This window comes from Setaria viridis, chromosome 7 (assembly GCF_005286985.2).
Source record: "Setaria viridis chromosome 7, Setaria_viridis_v4.0, whole genome shotgun sequence".
Taxonomy (NCBI): domain Eukaryota; kingdom Viridiplantae; phylum Streptophyta; class Magnoliopsida; order Poales; family Poaceae; genus Setaria; species Setaria viridis.
Genome location: NC_048269.2, coordinates 23,361,852 through 23,380,337, shown reverse-complemented (window position 1 = coordinate 23,380,337; position 18,486 = coordinate 23,361,852). Strand labels below are relative to the sequence as shown.

The window sequence follows — 18,486 nt, the reverse complement described above, 5'->3', positions numbered from 1 at the left end:
GACCTTTCACCCTTTTTCTCTCTCATCCCAACTAAGAAATGAATATTTTATTTACTACAATATCCACTAGCAAATACGCACAAAGGAAACCCAACATTGAACAATGTCTACTGGCAAATACCGCGTTCCTACAATGTCCTGTAGCAAAATTACCGGGAAGGAAGCAGCCGAAGGATGCGTGGCCGTGATGAGGTCCCGCCGCGAAGTCGCGAACCGCAGCAGGTGCTGACCTGTCGATGCCACCGTCCCCCGGCTGACCGGCTCCCAGGCCGCCCACGCCGGCACGCCCCCACTGGCGCGGTGGCGCCGACGGTTTTGCAAGGAGCTCGGGCGGCGGCCGCCCACAGGAGGGCTCTACCAAAAAGCGCGGCAGATTCAGGTGCGTGCGTGCGTTGCGTCCGTGTGCTGGTGGTGGCCACCTACCTGGAGCCCAAAACTCTCCAAATGCATGCGTTGCGGTGGGCGCGCCCACGAGTTCTTCAGTCTTCAACGTCACATTCGCTCTCCTTTTTCTTTCCCTTTCTCCTTCGAACCAGGTGCCAGGATCTGGGTTCGCGGATCGCGAGAGGTTCTCCCCACCAAAAAAATGATTCAGAAAGGCTCGCCCGTCAGGCTGGCACGTGTGAGTGTGTGACCTTTAGATTCGCTTGGGATTTTTTTTTTGTTTAATCTGAAGCCTCGTCGGGCTGGATCCTTTGTTTCTTTGAACCATTTGTGCACGTCTGATGGTCTTGCTTCCTGGGGTGCGGAAGTAGTGAAAACTGGATTTCAGAAATTTTTTTTCAGACCTCGTTTTTTGAATTTTGATAGCACATGACTTGGCACTTCGAACTACGGAAGGTTATAGTGCTTGCTCAATTATCCATTGGTGGTTTATGAAGCCATCATGTTTATGATGATTGATGAATTGTAACTTCTGTCACTGATCATGAACTTGGTGCCTCGTGGCTCTGGGTTCATGTGACACCCAGCCCATGGCCCATGGGCAAGTTGGGCCGGGCCAAGTGGGCCAAAAACGTGCTGAGCCGGGTTCTCTAGTAGTAGTGTGAGTTAACCGTTTTACAACAAGCCAGCGTGTAGAATGAGCTTGAACTGGAATGTTACAGTTTATCCGTTTCCTTTTTCCTTCATTATGTCACCCTTCTACTGATGCAAAATTCTGGTAAAACAATCGGCAAAGTCCACGTTGCTGCCCTCGAACAGAGATTAAGCTATGTTCGACAAAGGTTCACGTTACTTGACAGTTGCTTTGAAGTATAACACTGATATTGCAATGTTCAGGATGAAGGTTCATGCTACTTGACAGTTGCTGTGAAGTATAGCACTGATATGATATCCTTGTGATTGTTCCAAAAACATGTGCTTCACTACTTCAAGTGCTAGTATTTAGACAAAATAGACAATATAGGGAACTTATACCTACAAGCCCAAGGTGACCACAACATATGTCTGCCAGTCAACCAGACACAATCAAATGAATCCAACAATGTATCTTTTCCACTCTGCAGAGTACAGGAAACACCTAACCTAGCTTATTGGCACCGTACAACTTCGCCATCCAATATTCAATGGAGTGCACTTGGTTAGACCCAGAGATCACAAGGTTTGAACTAGAATGGAGGGTTGAAGACAGTGAAATAAATAAGATACATTCGCTGTATGACATCCTCAAACTTGCTGATATACAAGAGCTGCCATATAAATACCAAATTATAGGCAGCCTGATTGACCGGTATATATTGATCATTCCCTGTATGCTATCTACTAGACTGGCGAGTGGCGCCCTTTACAGAACAGGGATAAATGAAATCAAAACCACTCTCCCATACAAACAGGAGCAAACCAAGCGCCATAATGCAATACAACACCAGATCACGGCATCCAGCATATAATTTACCTCGTAACATTATGCTCAGTCCCAAACCTCAATGTTTCTTCTTGACATGATTGTACATGCATCATCAATGGAGCTGCTGTTGGCTCCGTGGATGCCTGAACGACCCGCTTGCGTAGAGCATCTGATAGACTGGCTTTATCCTCGCTATGAAGAGCACGCTCAACAGGGTTCCACAGCAGCACACGATGCCACAGACATGGAAGGTGACTCTGAAGCAATCAGGCCCATAGCAGTTCGAAGGCTCCAGCACACCTGGGTGCTGCCTTGCCGCCTCCTTGTCATAGATGTAGCCAGCAAGAAGAGCCGAGAAAAAGAATGCACCAAGCGGATTCACCAACAGCATGAAGTTGTACATCAGGCCAAAGTCCTTCAGCCCGAAAAGCTCCGAGACGGTTGGTATCATGACGGCGAATTGGACCCCGTAGCATATCCCCAGGAGTGTAACCGAAACATAGATCAAGCTATGAAGACCAGTTGCAAAGAGCAGGAAGGTTACCACCATTATAATTTGTGTGCACATCATCCAAAATGGACGAGGAAGCATCCTTGACCTGCAAAATATCAGGTATTAGCCATTCTTTTCCAGAAGTAGCAGATCATATACGTACTCAATTTTTTTAAACAAAAATAACGGATTCAACCAAAACATATGCAAACATAATGGTAGAGATTTTCCTCAAAAAAAGCATAATGGTAGAGATAGTGATCAACAGCCAACACTGTATTAGTGGCTCGTTAAGAGTTAGAAGAGACGCAGAAGTGCAGTAAGTAATAGTTGCTTGCCATGGAGCAATTCAGCAATACCAGTAAAGAAATATCGAAACCTTACTACTTCATGTAATGTTAGTTAGGTTTCCATGCATACAGCTGCCTCATCAGTATATTTCAGTAATCCACTTATTGAAAATGCTGTGAAAGGGGGGGTTTGCAAACTCGTTAAAAGGAGCTTACCTTACAAAATATTCAGAGACAGATCCACCAAGGATACGCCCAATGAAGTTGCAGAAGCCAAAGAGGCACAACAAAATAGTGGTGTCATTAGCACCAACAGACATTCCAATCTGAGCCAGGTTGTTGAGAACAGTGACTCCTGTGCCAACTCCACAAAAGTATACAATAAACAGTAGCCAGAAGTCTGCTTTCACTAAGGCTTCAAGGAATGTGAAATCATCCCCCCTCCTTGGCCCTCTTTTCTTTTTCAAATTCACTGCTCCCTCACCCACTGCCAATAGAACATCCAAATCAGTACTGTCATCGGATTCATTGGTACCTGTTACAAGTATTGTTGAGGCGCTGCCCAGAAGTGGTTCTGAGTTCTCTGGATCCGCACCAGATAAACTGTCAGTTGAATAAGATGGAGCAAGGGTGCTGGGCTTTTCCTTTGTTTGTTTGTTTGGATAAAATGTCATCTTTATGGGTATGGCAAGTGGAGCAAGGAGCAAAAGTATCATTATACCAAACAAAAGGTAGGTGACAGCCTGACTTAGTTTCAAAGTATCACCAAGTATTGTAGCTACCATAAGGTATATGCCGAGAACCACACTTGAGATTTGTGTGTACATGAAATGGCTGTGTTCTGTTGAGTTGTCCTCGTCCAGTGATGGAGTGCAAGGCCTAACAAAATACATCACCACAATACAAGCCGTAGGGATCCCCAAGGCAAGCAACAGCAAGAGATTTGTGGGTGAATTCCCTAGCATTCCATTAAATGTTTCTGTGTAGACAGCAGCACTAACAGCAACATAACCCTTGATGAGACCAGCAACAGTGCCTCGGCTGAGAGGAAAATTCCTCATGTTGGTCACAAGAGCAGCAGTGCCCAACCATGCACTGCTGTTCGTACCAACACATAAAGCTATCCACAACTGCAAGCATCCGATAAAATTTGTCAAGAAACAAAGGAAGAAGCTAAATCTGGTAAGGATTCTGAAAATAAAAGCATATTGATTTTGCAACAAATGACAGCATCACAAGAAAACTAATGACGAGATATAACTACTTTTTATGGGATGCCAAAAGATAACGTCATTGGCAAAATTGGAAAAAAAAATTGTCATGACAAGCCATATGGTGAGCATTAAGTCTCACGTTCTGAATCTCCAACTAATCTATGAGTGCTTTTGCTTGAGTCTCGGTACTGGAGATCACTAACAGGATAACCATGCCGATGCAGCTCCCTGATGATAAAAGGCATTCATCTAACTACTTGCGATCTCCTCTCTTCAAACCTCTAGTGCTCAAGCACCCACCGCATGCCACAGCTAGCTGAGCTCAACCTTAGACACACAGCACCACACATAGGAACCAACTGTACAGGAATTCTGCCTAGTGCTGTCAATGAGTTGTGCTGAAAACACAGGTGATTAGCTGAAGCACTGTCATGGCATCACCTAATATCACTCCCATTTTTCTGTTAAATGCATGTATTTGGTTATAAGCTCCTATTGCTCATGATATGACTACAGATTTTGTAAACTTGTGGCTTACAACAATCCTCCAATAGTCAAGGTTATGTCATGATTACAGTTTCCCATTTTTTTCAGAAAGAACAATATGCAACGGCCCAACACGCACAATATTATCTCCAATCAGAGTAACTCAACGATACCTGAATAGCTTATGAGAAACAAACAATAACTTCCAATAAAGTATTTTGTACTTATTCATCAACGTTGGTTTTAGGTAATAATGCACCTTCCATCCTTAATCATTTCTTTGACAAACACTCCTCGATCATAACATGATTCAGTATACATGGAATACATTCAGAATCCACTCCAGAGTTAGAGACCAGCAACAACCATTGCTTTTTCAATTAATAATTATGATGTGTAGTTTTACCAGGATAGCCAATCTTTCCTGAAGCTATAAATTAAAACCAAGTTGAACTAAGCAATAAAAGTGCCTCGCAGATAACCTAATAAAACAGAATAATTTAAGTCAACTTCAGATCTTTGTGACTACTGAAGCCAAGTCACAAATCTTACCGAAACACGGTACCAATAAAGATATCGCTCCTATCAAATCTCTGCAAATCAAACTACTGGGGTGGGAATACATCTCAAGGATTTGACGAATTCAACAGAACTAAGATTCTGGATTTGCAGCACGGTACAATAGTGAGGCATGGCCCCCACTGGTAGAAAGGGTTGGCCAAAAACAACAATAAGAGAGATTGTGACCAAGACACGAATTCAACATGGTTGCAGTAAGGAAAATTTTCAGATCGTATCCAGCTTCACGGCACCTTGGAAAGGGAAAATATCTAGCTGTGCCAACATCAATTACACAATTAAGTAATACGCACATGTGGACACAATGATTTATTTACTTGAAACAACAATGCATAAACTAAAATATCATTAAATCTTGCCAGCTACACCCACGAAACTTGCTCAACCAACAACATACATTTAGAAAGTGACACAAAGAGGATAAAGAAATGGTAGAAATAGAAATTGGAATGTTTTAATTAAGGGAACTAGACACTGGAGACTTGAAAAACCAATGAGTATAGGCTCCAAATACCTCATTCATCACCCAGAACTTATGCAATGTCGCTGGCAATGGTAGACATCCCCCATGGCATGGAGCAGGCAGCAAATGAAGCACAAAGTAAAGACAAATGGCCCAAAACATCATACAAGGAAAGCACACATGTTGGGATTTATTGCATGGTCCACCGTTGAAACCAATTCCTTCCACTTAAAGGAATGATTGGTCAAAGCATCAATAAGCAACTTATCAACCAAAGCAAGCATTCTACGTGTCAGCAACAAAGGAAAAACATATCATATCTAGCTCCGTGCCCTTGAATAAGAAAATATGTGCTGGTGTTACCATCAATCATACAATTAACAAACATGCACATGTGGACACAATGATTTACTACTTACTCCAAATAAAACAGCATAAACTATGTCCTTAAAGTATGGCAGCTAACACACTTTACAATACATTTGCTCAAAAAATCAACTGAAAAAAAAGGGTTGAAAACACAAACTAGATTTTAGTTTAAATCACACTCTGAAAGTGGAAAGTTGAGAGCTAATGTCTAAGAACAAAGCCCCAATTAGCTCGTACATCACACAATCACACTAGTGCGCATCGTCGCAGGAAATCATAACCCCCACGGCATGCAGAACTCATCGAATCAAGCAAAGCAATGACAAATGGCCCAAAACAGCACGCGAAGGAAGCACACAGGTCAGGCGAGGGGGAGCGTACCACCCAGTACGGCATGGCGACAGTCTTGGTGACGGCGAGCCAGAGCGTGCCGAAGCCGAAGAAGGCGCAGGCGGAGCCGATGACGAGGATGAGCCATGGCGGGAGGCGGTTGGCGAGCACCCCCGGGAGGAGCCCCACGTTCTCGCCGACGTCGTTGCCGACGCCGAGCATGGTGAGCGCCTTCTGGTCGTACCCGAGCGCCTCCTTGACGGCGTGCGAGTAGAGAGGGAACACGTAGGCGCTCCCCGCAGCCACCTGCACCCACACCGCCGCCGCCAGCCCCACCCACGGCGGCCGTCTCCCCGCCTTCACCTTCCCCGGCCCTGGCCCTCCTCCCCCCGCCATGCCGCCGCAGCTCAAGGTTCCTGATCTCCTCTCCTCTCCTCTCCTCTCCTCTCCACCTAGCAGCGGCTGACTGGCGAGGTCAGGGCGTGGCAATGGGCAGTGTGGCAGCTGTGCGCCGCACGGGCGTGCGTGCCTACAGCGGCGGCGGCGGTATGGCTTCCTCAGTGCGTTCGCCGCGTTGGGCTGGTGGCTGGCCGGGCTCGCTGCGTCAGTGGGATATAAGATGCTGTGAGGCTCCCGGGACCTGCGGGGCGGCCAATTCTCGCGATTGGGATTTCGTTCGCTTCCTTTTCGTGGCGGGCGTCTGGGAACAGGAATTTGGGTGGACTAGTCAGTCTGAGTAGCGAGTACGTGCCCCGTGCCCTATGTTCAAAAAAAAAAAAAAACGTGCCCCGTGCCCGCCGAGCAGGAGGAATCCTAGCCGTGTTTTTCTTTCGGTTCTGGACTTCCGGCCGCGATGGATGTTGCTGTCGTCTTCAGCTCTGCGAAAGGGGAGTTTGGAAGCACCCTACATGATGAATGAATGCGTGATCAACTACTGTGCTGATAGGTTATAAGAGCAACTCGGCGGCTCAGGCTGCGTCCTCATCCGGAAGCTCCCCGGCCACGTCGAGCTGACCGGCTCCTCGAAGAGGAGCTGCGTCCACGGGGTCGTCGCGGCCGTGGCTGCGCTGTCGCCGTCGTGGAACCTGTCGCAAGGCGAGCTGTCCACGGTGAGGTCGAGCTCGGCGGCAATGGCGGCCTGGCGTCCGCGAGATCCGCGATTGCCGGCAAGGGAGAAGCTCCGCTTGGGCTAGAAGCGGCTCCGGCATGTGCGTTGGGAGGTGGGGAAGGTCGGGGTTGGAGGAATTTGGTCACGGCTCCAGCGTGTGCGTAAGGAGGCGAGGAAGGTCGGGCTCAGCCGAGGCGGCCGCGGCGCCAGGGTCGGGCCGGGAGGAGGCTGCGACGCCTTTGCCCCTGGCCTTGCGCTGCTCGTCCAGGTGGCACAGGGCGGCCTGGAAGATGGCGAGGGAGTCGCGGCTGTGGGCGTCGAAGAGCGCGTTTCGGACTTTCGGTCCTTGATGGGTAGCTTTCGGAGTTGCTCTAAGTGGACAGGACAGCTAGCTTTCTTTACTAAACTGCCTGCTAGTTATTTATAAATATAATAAAATCGTAGGCCATTTATAAAAAAAAACTGTTGGTAAAGGTCAGTGTTCTTTTCTTTCCAAATAAAGGGAGTTTTATTAACTAGGAGGCGCTTGGCCGAAGCATACTTCCGTACGCACAATCTGCATAACTAATAAGGCTAATTCATTTACGACTAAATTACACTCTCTTTTCACATGTGTTACTCTCCATTCTCGAATAGTTTCGTTTGTTCTATTGCCCCGGCAACTATGAAGCTAAGTTCTGATTTATCTTCCTTCTTCCACGACGCCTTAACCATTCTTGCACAGCTTGACCTGATGGTCACGAGCCCTTGCTAGTCGAGTTTCTTCTTCACAAGCTTTCGCCTTCGCTTCAGCCACGTCCGCGCATCTAAACAACACTCTACATGCTGTGAACAAGATATTGTCATAGCTGTTCTTCGCCACTGCTTTAATCCTAGTTGTGCGCCGATTTATTCTAGAAAGAAGCCATCCACGTTTTTTTTTTGTCCATCCAGGTGGTGGGGGTTCTCACTTCTCATGTTGCTTTTCTTTTGCCTTGTCGCATTATTATTGTAGCGGCGTTTTTTGCAATCGAGGTTCTATATGACTATATATATAAATGACATTTGTACCTTCAAAATATCCTTGCTGGGTTAGCCAATTATATTCACTCTGGATAATTCAGACCGTTAATCTTTGATGATTATATTTATTTATGTTTTATTCGGTAAACTTAGTAACGTCTAGTGCCATTTGTTAAAATAAATCCATCCTTTTAGTATTTATTTGTGTTTTATTATTTGGTAAACTCGGTAACGTCTAGTGCCATTCGTTAAAGCTATTCTACTTTTTAGTATTTATTTCTGTTTTATGCAGTAAACTCGGTAATGTCTAGCAGCATTCATTAAAATAATTCTGCCCCTTCTTAGCTGTGCACTGTACTTTTAGCAAAAAGAGGACAGCTGCACCGATACCGCGAGCTGCTGCTGAAAGGCTTTATATATTCGTATGATTGCTGTCTCCTTACAAAACTGAATGCACAGTACATATGATTTGCTGCTTAAGCTGGCAAACAGCGATCAGTTGGTAAATTGCAGATATGCACGACAACCGGAACCAAAGCAAAGAAACGAAATGATGTACATAAATCTATTTCAGTTTAGTCCTTTTTTCTTTGTATAAGAAAACTCTTCAAGGGAGCAAGAAACCTAGCTAATGATACAAGCTGCTGACAGAGATAAGGATGTTTCGCCTTCGCTCTATCCGGCCCTACTTGGCATCAGAAGATCCAACGCCCCCTTGTGCAGAATATGCCTTCTCTGACGAGGACCGAATTATAGAAAGCAAATCATTGTACTGCCAAGCATTAGCAATATACTACTAGTATACTCTACTCCGTGTCTTCCTCTCCGACAGGACATTTTCTCAATTATTCGCCTGCGATGCGACGACGTGTCGGCGCGACACGCCGCACCCGCACATGGAACTATGGAAGAGCCACTGATTACTTTTGTCCAGGCATAGTAGTATCATCACGACATCGCGTGGCTTCAGGAATTCTTGCCATTTTTCTGCGACGGCGCGCAGGAGTTGTTGCCATTTTTCTGCGAACGCCCGTGCCGTGTGCAACAATGATGAGCGGTTTTTTTATAAGGGAAGAGATTCTACAGGTAAGCGGAGCCGGGGAGACGCTGACAGTTTGTTTCGGGGGTAGGACGACGATGACCCGTTCAGCTATCATCATTCTTCGGGGCTCCCGGGTGATAAGGGGCCGCGGCTCCGTATTGGCTATCTGGAACTACGATCGGAATCGAAAACAATCGACTGCCGACCGATCGAGAATTGGCTCACGTAACCTTTTCTTTATTATGGGAGGGGATATTTCTTTTACAGGACTGTCATGTGCATGAACAAGAACAACCTGGCGCTGGTAACCTTATACGCTTCGTTACCACCTTTTCGAGGGTGTCGTGAGTCGAATTCGCTAAAAAAGAAGTGGCATGATCCCTTGGCAGCTAGCAGCTAGCCTAGCGCGGCGAAGATGCAATCTCCAATCTGATCACTGACGAGCGTGCCTCCCACCTGCTGGCGCGTGCGCCCCTGTCGACGACGAACCCTCTCTTGTCCGCCCTTGCCTGCCTCCCTCGACACCCCAACACGCAGGACAAAAATTGAATGACATGAATACCATATTCCTTCAATCCTTCCTTTTGGCTTTTGATCGCCCATTAGACCCTTACGTTGGGTGTTGTCGGTGGTTCTGCCGACACGGACAAGACTCGCAGGCAGTGACAACCTGGGACTGACGTGTCGCGCGTCACGCGAAAGGTCCAAAGGATACGGATGGCTCGAGCTCGAGCAGCAGCCGCGCGCTGCGCGCATCGGGCAGAGAACGATCGATCGGCTTACTAGGCGTCCCCATCGACCCGATTCGGAGCGAATCGGAAGCGGTGATGCGAACCAGTTGGCTTATTAGCTGCCTACGGGGTATGGATCGGATCAGCGCGAGGACAGCACAGCAGGGCTAGAATCAAAGCGGCCTTTCCGAGGCGCCAGAGGCCGTTTTGGCCTCTGCTTTGCCCCGGCCCCGATCGTCAGGCGCGGCCGATCTATCGGCGGCGCGGGGGCGGGATGAGGGTCAGGGTCAGGGGCCCGCCGCGCGATCCGTCGAGACTGATCGACGCATCGGTTCGTTCAATCATGCACCTAACCGGACAGAAGGGAGCGGAGTGAAGAAGGCGTACGTGAATAGCGGCCATGAGGGCTCAGGGCAATGATCGATTCGACAAGGACGGAGGACCGGCCTGTAAAGATTTCCAAATGGGCCAGACCCGTTGGGCGGCCCGAGGTCCGACACTAAAAAGCACGGCACGAGCACGGGCCTGGCACGAAGTGAATAGTGCCAGGGCTGGCCCGGCACGATGATAGTGCCGGGCCTGGGCCGCCTCCCCGGCACGCTGGGCCAGCACGAGCCCGGCACGATTTTTTGGCCGGCCCGATGCAGCCCGATCTAACTACCATATAAATGTAGAACCCTAACTTATCCTTTCAATTTTCCCCATTTCCCCAAGATTCCAGACTCCCAGCTCCTCCCGACCTTCCTGCTTCTCTGCGCGGGGCGCCAGCCGACGCCGCCAATGGCCGACGCGGGGGGCCGGCCGCCGCCACCGTCCGCGGGGGACCGGCCGCCGCCGCCGCCGCCAGGGGCTGACGCGGGGGGCCGGCCGTCGCCGCCGTCCGCGGGGGACCGGCCGTCGCCGCCGTCGCCAGGGGCTGATGCGGGGGGCCGGCCGCCGCCGCCGCCAGGGGCCGACGCGGTGGGCCGGCCGCCGCCGCCGGGGGCCGACCGTCTGCGGAGCCGGCCGCCGCTGCTAGTGCCGGGCCGGGCACTAGCACGGCATGGCCCGTCGTGTTGTGGGCTGGCCCGGCCCGATAAAAAGGTCGTCAGGCCGGGCCTGGACTGCCTCCTCGGCACGCAGTGCCAGCCCAGCCCGGCACGAAAACCCTTCGGGCCTAATAGTGCCGGGCCTATTAGTGCCGGGCCAGGATGGGTTAGTGCCGGACTAGGGTCGGGCGGCCCATTTGGAAAACTATGCCGGCCTGCCGCGCAGTGCTCTCCTCGTCTCTGATGCATGGGGGCCATGGCCGTCGTTTCCACACACGTGCTGGATGCCGGGATGGCGAGTGCATGCTATCCCATCGGGAAGCGAGGGGACGAAACGGCGGAGCGTCGTTGATCGAGATCTCGTTCGGCACACGCCCAGACGACGAAATGTTCGCATTCCTATCGTTGTTTTGGATAACGTCGCCGCATTCCTATCGTTTAGAGACCCATACCTGCTCCTCGGTACAGCGTACACGACGAACATTGGCTTCAAATTTTGTATGCGTTGCATTCTTGTACATCAACCGATCGAAACCAGAGAAGCCGTCCCGTGCATGGTCCAGATCAGGACGCGATGTTTATCTTTTTATCTCACTGGTCTACGACGCGTGCCCTCGTTCCATGCAAGCACTCCCTCGTTCGATTGTTTTGATTTTTCTAAATTCATTACTTTTATTTATCTATATTTTAAAATATCAAAACAATCTAAATTTGGAACAGGAGGCATGCGCCATGGGCACACCGCACATGACCTCCTGGTACACTTGATCTATACCTGAGTACCTCTATGTACAAATATGTATCTACAAGCTACATTTGTTACAAAGTTAATATTTTGCCTCGTTATATTGATGAGACTTCATCGATTCCTTCAGTTTGTATATTGTATACTACTCCACGCCTTACGTCGGACGTGATAAATTCTAGTAGTACTACACAACACCAACACCAGCCATGTATGACCATTTAAAGTTTTAAACGTGAGGATTGATTGACAAGGAATTAAACTAACATTACCAATAGTATCTGCTGCCTAAAAATCTCTAGTTCGACAATTTCGAAGGTAACCTCCCTGACACGTTGTGCCAGGTGACTGTGGAATCCGAGAGAAAAAAAGTACCACACGCGCGCCCAACAGTGGCGGAGGGAGGGGGGGCGTGGCACCCCTGACACGCTACTAATCCTGTAGACTCTGTTATAAATGTACGTATTAGCTGTTTAGCTCCTCACATCCTCCCATTCATTCCAAACATTAATTGGTTTTAGGTTTAGGCCCAATAAGAAGCAGCCCATTTAAGCCTATCTAGCTGCTGCTCGCCTTCTCCCTTTATTCTTGTTTGGAATACGAAGCATCAAGCGTCGTGACTCTGTCCGTTCGACTGTTCGTCTTCGGTCTTTCGGTCTTCTCTTTCGCCAGTTCGCCGGACACCGCGGCCGCGCGGCGTTGGTACTGCCGGACTGGCCACTGGGAGACCAGATGTGAGAGTTGAGACGCTGCGCGACGCCGCCGCCGCTATCCAAATTGACACTGCCGCAGGTAATCCATAATCATAAATCATCCAGTGATATTCTCTTATCTAATTAACAGTCACCAGTGATTCTAAATTTCCCTTTCTAATTTCAGATAATATGAAGAAGAGAAAGACCATCAATAGCTTTTTTAAGTCGATTGGTTCAAGTGCTAATTGTATTGAAGCCATTGCAAGCCGAGGCGGTCAGAGTAACGTGGAAGTGGAAGCTCCTTATCTAGAAGGGGAAACTCATAATGATCATATACAAAATCCTAATAATCAGAGTAATGTTGCTGCTACTGCTGAACCAATCGAAGCCGAGGTTGCCGAGCATCCACCAGTTGTAGCTACTAAATTTGAGAGAGACCCTGGTAAACGTGTTCAAATATAGGAACTGCCAGCTGATCAACAAGATAAAGCTTGGAGATTTTATATTTCAAAGGGTTCATATCAACCTGTGTTGGCAAAGTACCTACTCAGTGAATTAGCTTATCGTTATCGATTTCAGAGTAACTGGTTCAAGCAATTTACTTGGCTAAAAATATTCACCTCATACAAATTGTGTTTACTGTCTGCCATGTTTTTTTTAAGAAGTTAATTGGATCAGATACATTCATAGTAAAGAGGTTTCAGAACCGGAAGAAAGTTAATTGCGGAAATGAATGTTTTTTTCTAAAACACATGGGAGATGCCGACTTAGCCGACTTAGCCCACAATTCAGTTCAATATTTTAATAATTTTAAGAACACCATGTGCACCGTATACTACTGCCGAGAAAGATCTTTTGACACCTTCGAAACGAAAGAGATCAAAAGGCAAGCACCAGGAAGTATCAGGGCGCACTGTAGTGCCCGGTGACACTGGAACACCCCGAAAGCCAGGCAGGAAAGGCAACGAGCAAGAGGCATGCCGCACCGAGCAGTGCTGCGGCCTGCCGCATGATGCTGCCGTCGGGCGGCAGGGGATGACGCTGCTACGGGCCCCCGGCTAGCGAAGCCACTCTCGACGGCGACGGGCGACCCCGCACGCGTGCGGATGCTGTCTGGCTTTTCTCGCGCTGGGAGGGGTCGCCGCCGCCTTTTGCCTTCCACTTCTGGGGGAGCTCGATGAGCATGGAGATGGTGCATCGCACGGTTCCGTTGGAAAGTGGTGGGAAGGCACTGCCGCACCGCACCTGGATGGCAAAAGCGGATTCCAACTTTGCTTTGAATCCTGTCGGGCTCGGCATCAACCGTAATGGTGTCGTTGTGGTTGGAACGGCTTCAGCTGTGGCTTCTTTAGTGAAGTAACATTTTTTAGTTTCAGTTCATCTGGCTGAAAAATGTTCGGTAAAATAACTTTACCGAGTTGCTTAAATGGATAAAAAGTATGTAATGTCCAAAATACCCTTAGATTTTTTCTTTTCTTTTTCCAATTTTCTCTTATTCTTTTTTCCTCTTTTTCCTTCCCACTCTTTCTCCCTCTTTCTTATCCTCTCATCTCTTTTTTCGGCTCTCCCTCACCTCCGGCGCCATCCACCTCCTTGCCGACGGCCACTCCCTCGCAAGGCGCTCCTCGCCTCCGTGCCCTCCCACCTCCCCCCGCAGGCCGTGCCTCGCCACCGCACCTTCCACGCTCGTTGCCGGCCGCCTCTCCCTCGCAGGCTGCACCTTGCCTCCGCGCTCGCTACCGCCTCTCCCCGCGGGCCATGCCGTCGCCCCTGCCGTCGTCGTGCTCCGTCCCCACCTCGTCCCCGCATCATCAACATCAGTCCCTACCTCGTCCACTTCGCCGTCAACCTCTGCCCTCACCTAGCATCTGCCGCCGCCGACCACCGCACCCACTTCGCCCGCGTCGCCAGCCACCTCAGGGCCCGGCTCACCCGCGCCGCCAGCCACCTCGCCCATCTCCCTAGGCAATTTGGAAGAGTGGCCCAGCGAACGGGATGGAGCTGCGGGGAGCCAATTTTTTTGGCTCCCGCTCCCTTAATCGGCTCTGGTCACCGCAAAATCCGGGGCTTCTTCGATGAAGCTTTTTTCTGGATGCCCCTTTGGTAGAGCTTCTCAAGAAGCCGACGGTGAAGCCGGTTGAGAAGCCGTACTAAAGGGGGCTAAGGGCTCGTTTGGTTTGGCTTAGGGGGGCTTCGGCTTTGCAACTGCAGTAGCACTGTAGCAGGCGGAGCCGGAGCCGTGGGGAGCCACTTTTTTGGGCTTCACCTCCTTCTCAGTTCATTTTGAGGCTTTGGTATCCGTTCTAGCTTTGTGCTACAGGAACATACAATGCTAAATATTGCGCTTCCCGGTTTATTTTGAGATTTTGGTATCCGTTCTGGCTTTGTGCTACAGGAACGTACAGTGCTAAATATTTCGCGTTACTGTAGCGCGAAGCCGAAGCAAAGCGATGGCAAAGGGGGCCTAAAATTCCTAGGATTGATGCAATTCTAGGACATGTAGTACTGTAGCATTACCACTGACAGTGGGACCTGTTTTGAAAGAGTTCTGGTTGTTCGGTACTCCCTCCGTCCAGTTTAACTGCACTTGTAAGATTCAAAAAACGTCCTAAAAGAACCGCAACAGTAGCTGGTACGGGAGCATCAGTACACAAAAAAAAATCCCAGTGTTCCAGCTAAGCTTGCCGTTCACCCCCGTACGTGAGCCCATTTGTTAAAAAAATCTAAAGCACACGAGCAAGCCTTTCTCCATCCTCCTCCTGGAAAAATTCCACACTGCGCGCCTTGCCGGTAGTACTAGCTTCTGTAATTATACAGCTACTTCTCGAGATGTCTTTTACCTTTGAATAGGGGTATTATAGTCTTTTCCTATTAATACCAAATGTGCTACTCAAATCCTAAAAATGCACTTATACTGGGCGGAAGGAGTATGGGTATAGGTCACGAATTGTCTGGAACCATCGAACATCATTCTCGCCAACCCCACAGCTCCCCCGCCTCCGGCAGCTTCATCAACAAGACACGCGGCGAACCCCGCTCCCTATCTTCGTCCGCGAGGGCAACGAGAGGCGTAGCCGCCTCGATGCGCGCCGCCAAGAAGGATGAGTGCTGTGGCTGTATGCTGACCAGTGGCCATCCAGGGAGGAGCACGGAGCCCGGAGTGGATGAGCGGTGACAGTACGCTGGCGCACCGTGGCCGACGGGCGGGGCGCTCGCCGGTCGCCGCACAGGGCCCGTGAGCTGGGCAAGGCTGGCCTGAAGCGCTCCTCGGCCGCCACACTCCCCGGACACCACACTTGCCGGCGCAACCGCGCAAGGTACGTGCCCCGGCGCATCGCGTACGTCACTGCCGACTCCAACTCGGCCGCTGCCGCCCGCTTATGCTGCTGACGGCGTTGAGACGCTCAGAACCTGTTTGACAAAAGATGCGCAACGCATGTCCTGCGTGTTTTTTTTCTTTTGCTGCAGTCTAAGGTACAATCTGGCACTTGCGACGCTTGACAAATGTTACATGACCATTTTTTGGGAGAAAAAAAATAGAGATGAGGCTATCGAGTGACTCAGAAAGCAACTACATCACAGTGTGCTGCTGGCCTGATGCATAACTCATATAGTAGTTTACCAGATTGAATCATTGATGAAGTGATGATGCAATTTGAGATCTTAAGAAGCCTTATGTGATGCTTTCTGGTGTTCGGTACAGTTGCTACACGCATTACGTGCAGATGAGGGAAAAACAAAGTCACTGTCGACTTTGTAATCCTGGATACCCATGGGACCAAGATTCATTCCTTTGCTGGGGATTCAAGATTAATTACAACGCCTAGACAAAATAAATTGCTGGATACAAGATATCTTGATCATTCAGAGTTCATTACATTGTTCACTGCAATGTTCCTTTCTATTCCAGTTATTCCTATGTACATATATTCCTTCCACAATTATACACAGATACCTTAGACTAACAGCATAAGCAATGTCATGGGCAGGCACCGATCTGTCTAGTCGCTTTGAATCCACATCCGGGCTCGTCACCACCAACGTTAGGCTGGGGCCACCTATATAGGCTGTTAGTGTGTTAGGGCACCGCAATTGGTGCAGTTTTAGGTCCTGTTTGATACACCCTCCTAAAGATTAGGAGTCCACTTTTAGGATACTTTTAGGATTTGTGTATCCAAATATGGGTTCTAAAAGTGCAGTTTAGTTAGGAGTCCACTTTTAGGATACTTTTAGGATTTGTGTATCCAAATATGGGTTCTAAAAGTGCAGTCCTAAACTTTAGGAGGGTTATTTTCATTAGGAGGGCCAATGGGTACTAATGGATCCTATTTCTCTTAAAAGTGGTCCCAAGTCCCCCTTTACCCCTGTTGCCCTCGCATGCATTAATGGTGTGAATAGTGCAGGGGTAGTTTAGAGGAGTAATTGGGGGGTAAAAATGACATTTTCCCTCTAACGTCCTAATAGTCCATCCAAACAGCCCTGTACTAAACTTTAGGACTAGAGGGTACTAAAGTACACTACTAATCTTTAGGAGTTTGTATCAAACAGGACCTTAGGCCCTCTTTGGTAGAGCTCCAACTTTAGCTTCTATTCTGCCAAACGTTCTTACACAAAACGGCTTCGGGGGTGTTTGGGAGACAAGGGTTAAACTTTAGTCCCTGTCACATCGGATGTTTGGACACTAATTAGGAGTATTAAACATATGCTAATTACAAAACTAATTGCACAACCTCTAGGCTAAATCGCGAGACGAATCTATTAAGCCTAATTAGTCCATGATTTGACAACGTGGTGCTACAGTACCATTCGCTAATGATGGATTAATTAGGCTTAATAGATTCGTCTCGCGATTTAGCCTAGGTTTTTGCTATTAATTTTGTAATTAGCTCATGTTTAGTCCTCCTAATTAGCATCCGAACATCCGATGTGGCAGGGTTAAAGTTTAGCCCCTGTCTCCCAAACACCCCCTTCATTGTTGAAGCTACCAGTAGCTCGAGCTAAAATTGAACTGGGGAGCTGGAGCAAAAAAGGCAGCTCTCTCCGGCTCCTCCCTATCCCCTCAGTCATAAGTACAAAATTGCCCATCAAATTCATGATTATTATAGCGAAAATGCCACCATGGCTCCTCTCTCTTACCGTCAGCGTGCAACAGCCGCCTGCTGGCTAGGAGGACCACCGACGGCTTGTCGAAGCTCGTCCTCCAGCTCTATTCCAGCCCCGGCTAGCATCGACGCGGGCGCGTGGCCCAGCCTAGGCGGCCGGCCCCACCTCACAGTAGCAAATCCCTCATGCAGATGGAGAGCAGCAGCAGCGCTCGGGCGGTGCTTGGCCATTGGTGGAGGCGGGGCACCACCGTAGCAACGCACTTGTGGCCAGGAGCGACACGGTGAGGGAGCAAAGCTAGCGGCTTGGACCAGTGGCGTGGAGAGATAAGAATGAGCGGCGTGAAAAGATTGGGAGGAGGATACAAGTAATGAGAAAAAAAGAAAAAGGAGAAAAGGAGGTGAAGGGAAAAAATAAAGAATGGAGAAAAAATAAAAAAAGGAAAAAGAGAAGGATTATTGACCTAATACTTAATCATATTTATAAACCTTCTTTATTTTATACAAAACCACGTTATAAAATTGACATATATCATGCATCCATGAAAAACATGAGAAACCGTTTTGCCAAACATTTTTCAAAACGGCTTCAACTCCACCAAACAAGCCGCTCCACCAAAGGAGCCAGAGTCGGAGCCATTTTAGGCAAACAAGTCCTTAGGCTCTCTATAAGCTTCGAAAGAGAAATGAGGAATGCATGACTGATGAACCATCGATCCGAAAATGACAGAGAGGGCAATTGGCGATGTAGCGGCGACCTGACTGCCGCCGCCGCCGCCCTGCTCTGTAGGCCACCGTCGTTCCTCGTTTGTCAAGGAGGGGTAATGGAGATGGCAAGGCTTGTGTGTCTCATCCCGATGATGAGAATGCTCTCTGATTTCTGCGCCACCACGTGCGTTGGTACATGCAGTGCGGCGGGTGGTTCGTTGGGCGCTCCTAGTGCTCGTCATGGTACGGCGA

The 18,486-nt window shown here is 48.9% G+C and overlaps 1 protein-coding gene across 2 annotated transcripts; it reads right to left on the bottom strand.

The window, feature by feature from the left end:
• Positions 1–1,475: 1,475 nt before the first annotated feature.
• Positions 1,476–6,827, bottom strand: LOC117864096 (protein NUCLEAR FUSION DEFECTIVE 4). 2 transcript variants are annotated; one of them, XM_034748100.2, is made up of 3 exons: positions 6,125–6,827; positions 2,849–3,762; positions 1,476–2,448 (listed from the first exon to the last, which is right to left on the bottom strand). In XM_034748100.2, exons 1-3 carry the CDS (start codon positions 6,467–6,469, stop codon positions 1,962–1,964), a joined length of 1,746 nt encoding a protein of 581 aa, XP_034603991.1. In that variant the 5' UTR covers positions 6,470–6,827; the 3' UTR covers positions 1,476–1,961. The 2 variants fall into 2 exon arrangements, with proteins under 2 accessions (XP_034603991.1, XP_034603992.1); XM_034748101.2 differs by lacking the exon at positions 6,125–6,827 and adding an exon at positions 5,426–6,070.
• Positions 6,828–18,486: the final 11,659 nt, after the last annotated feature.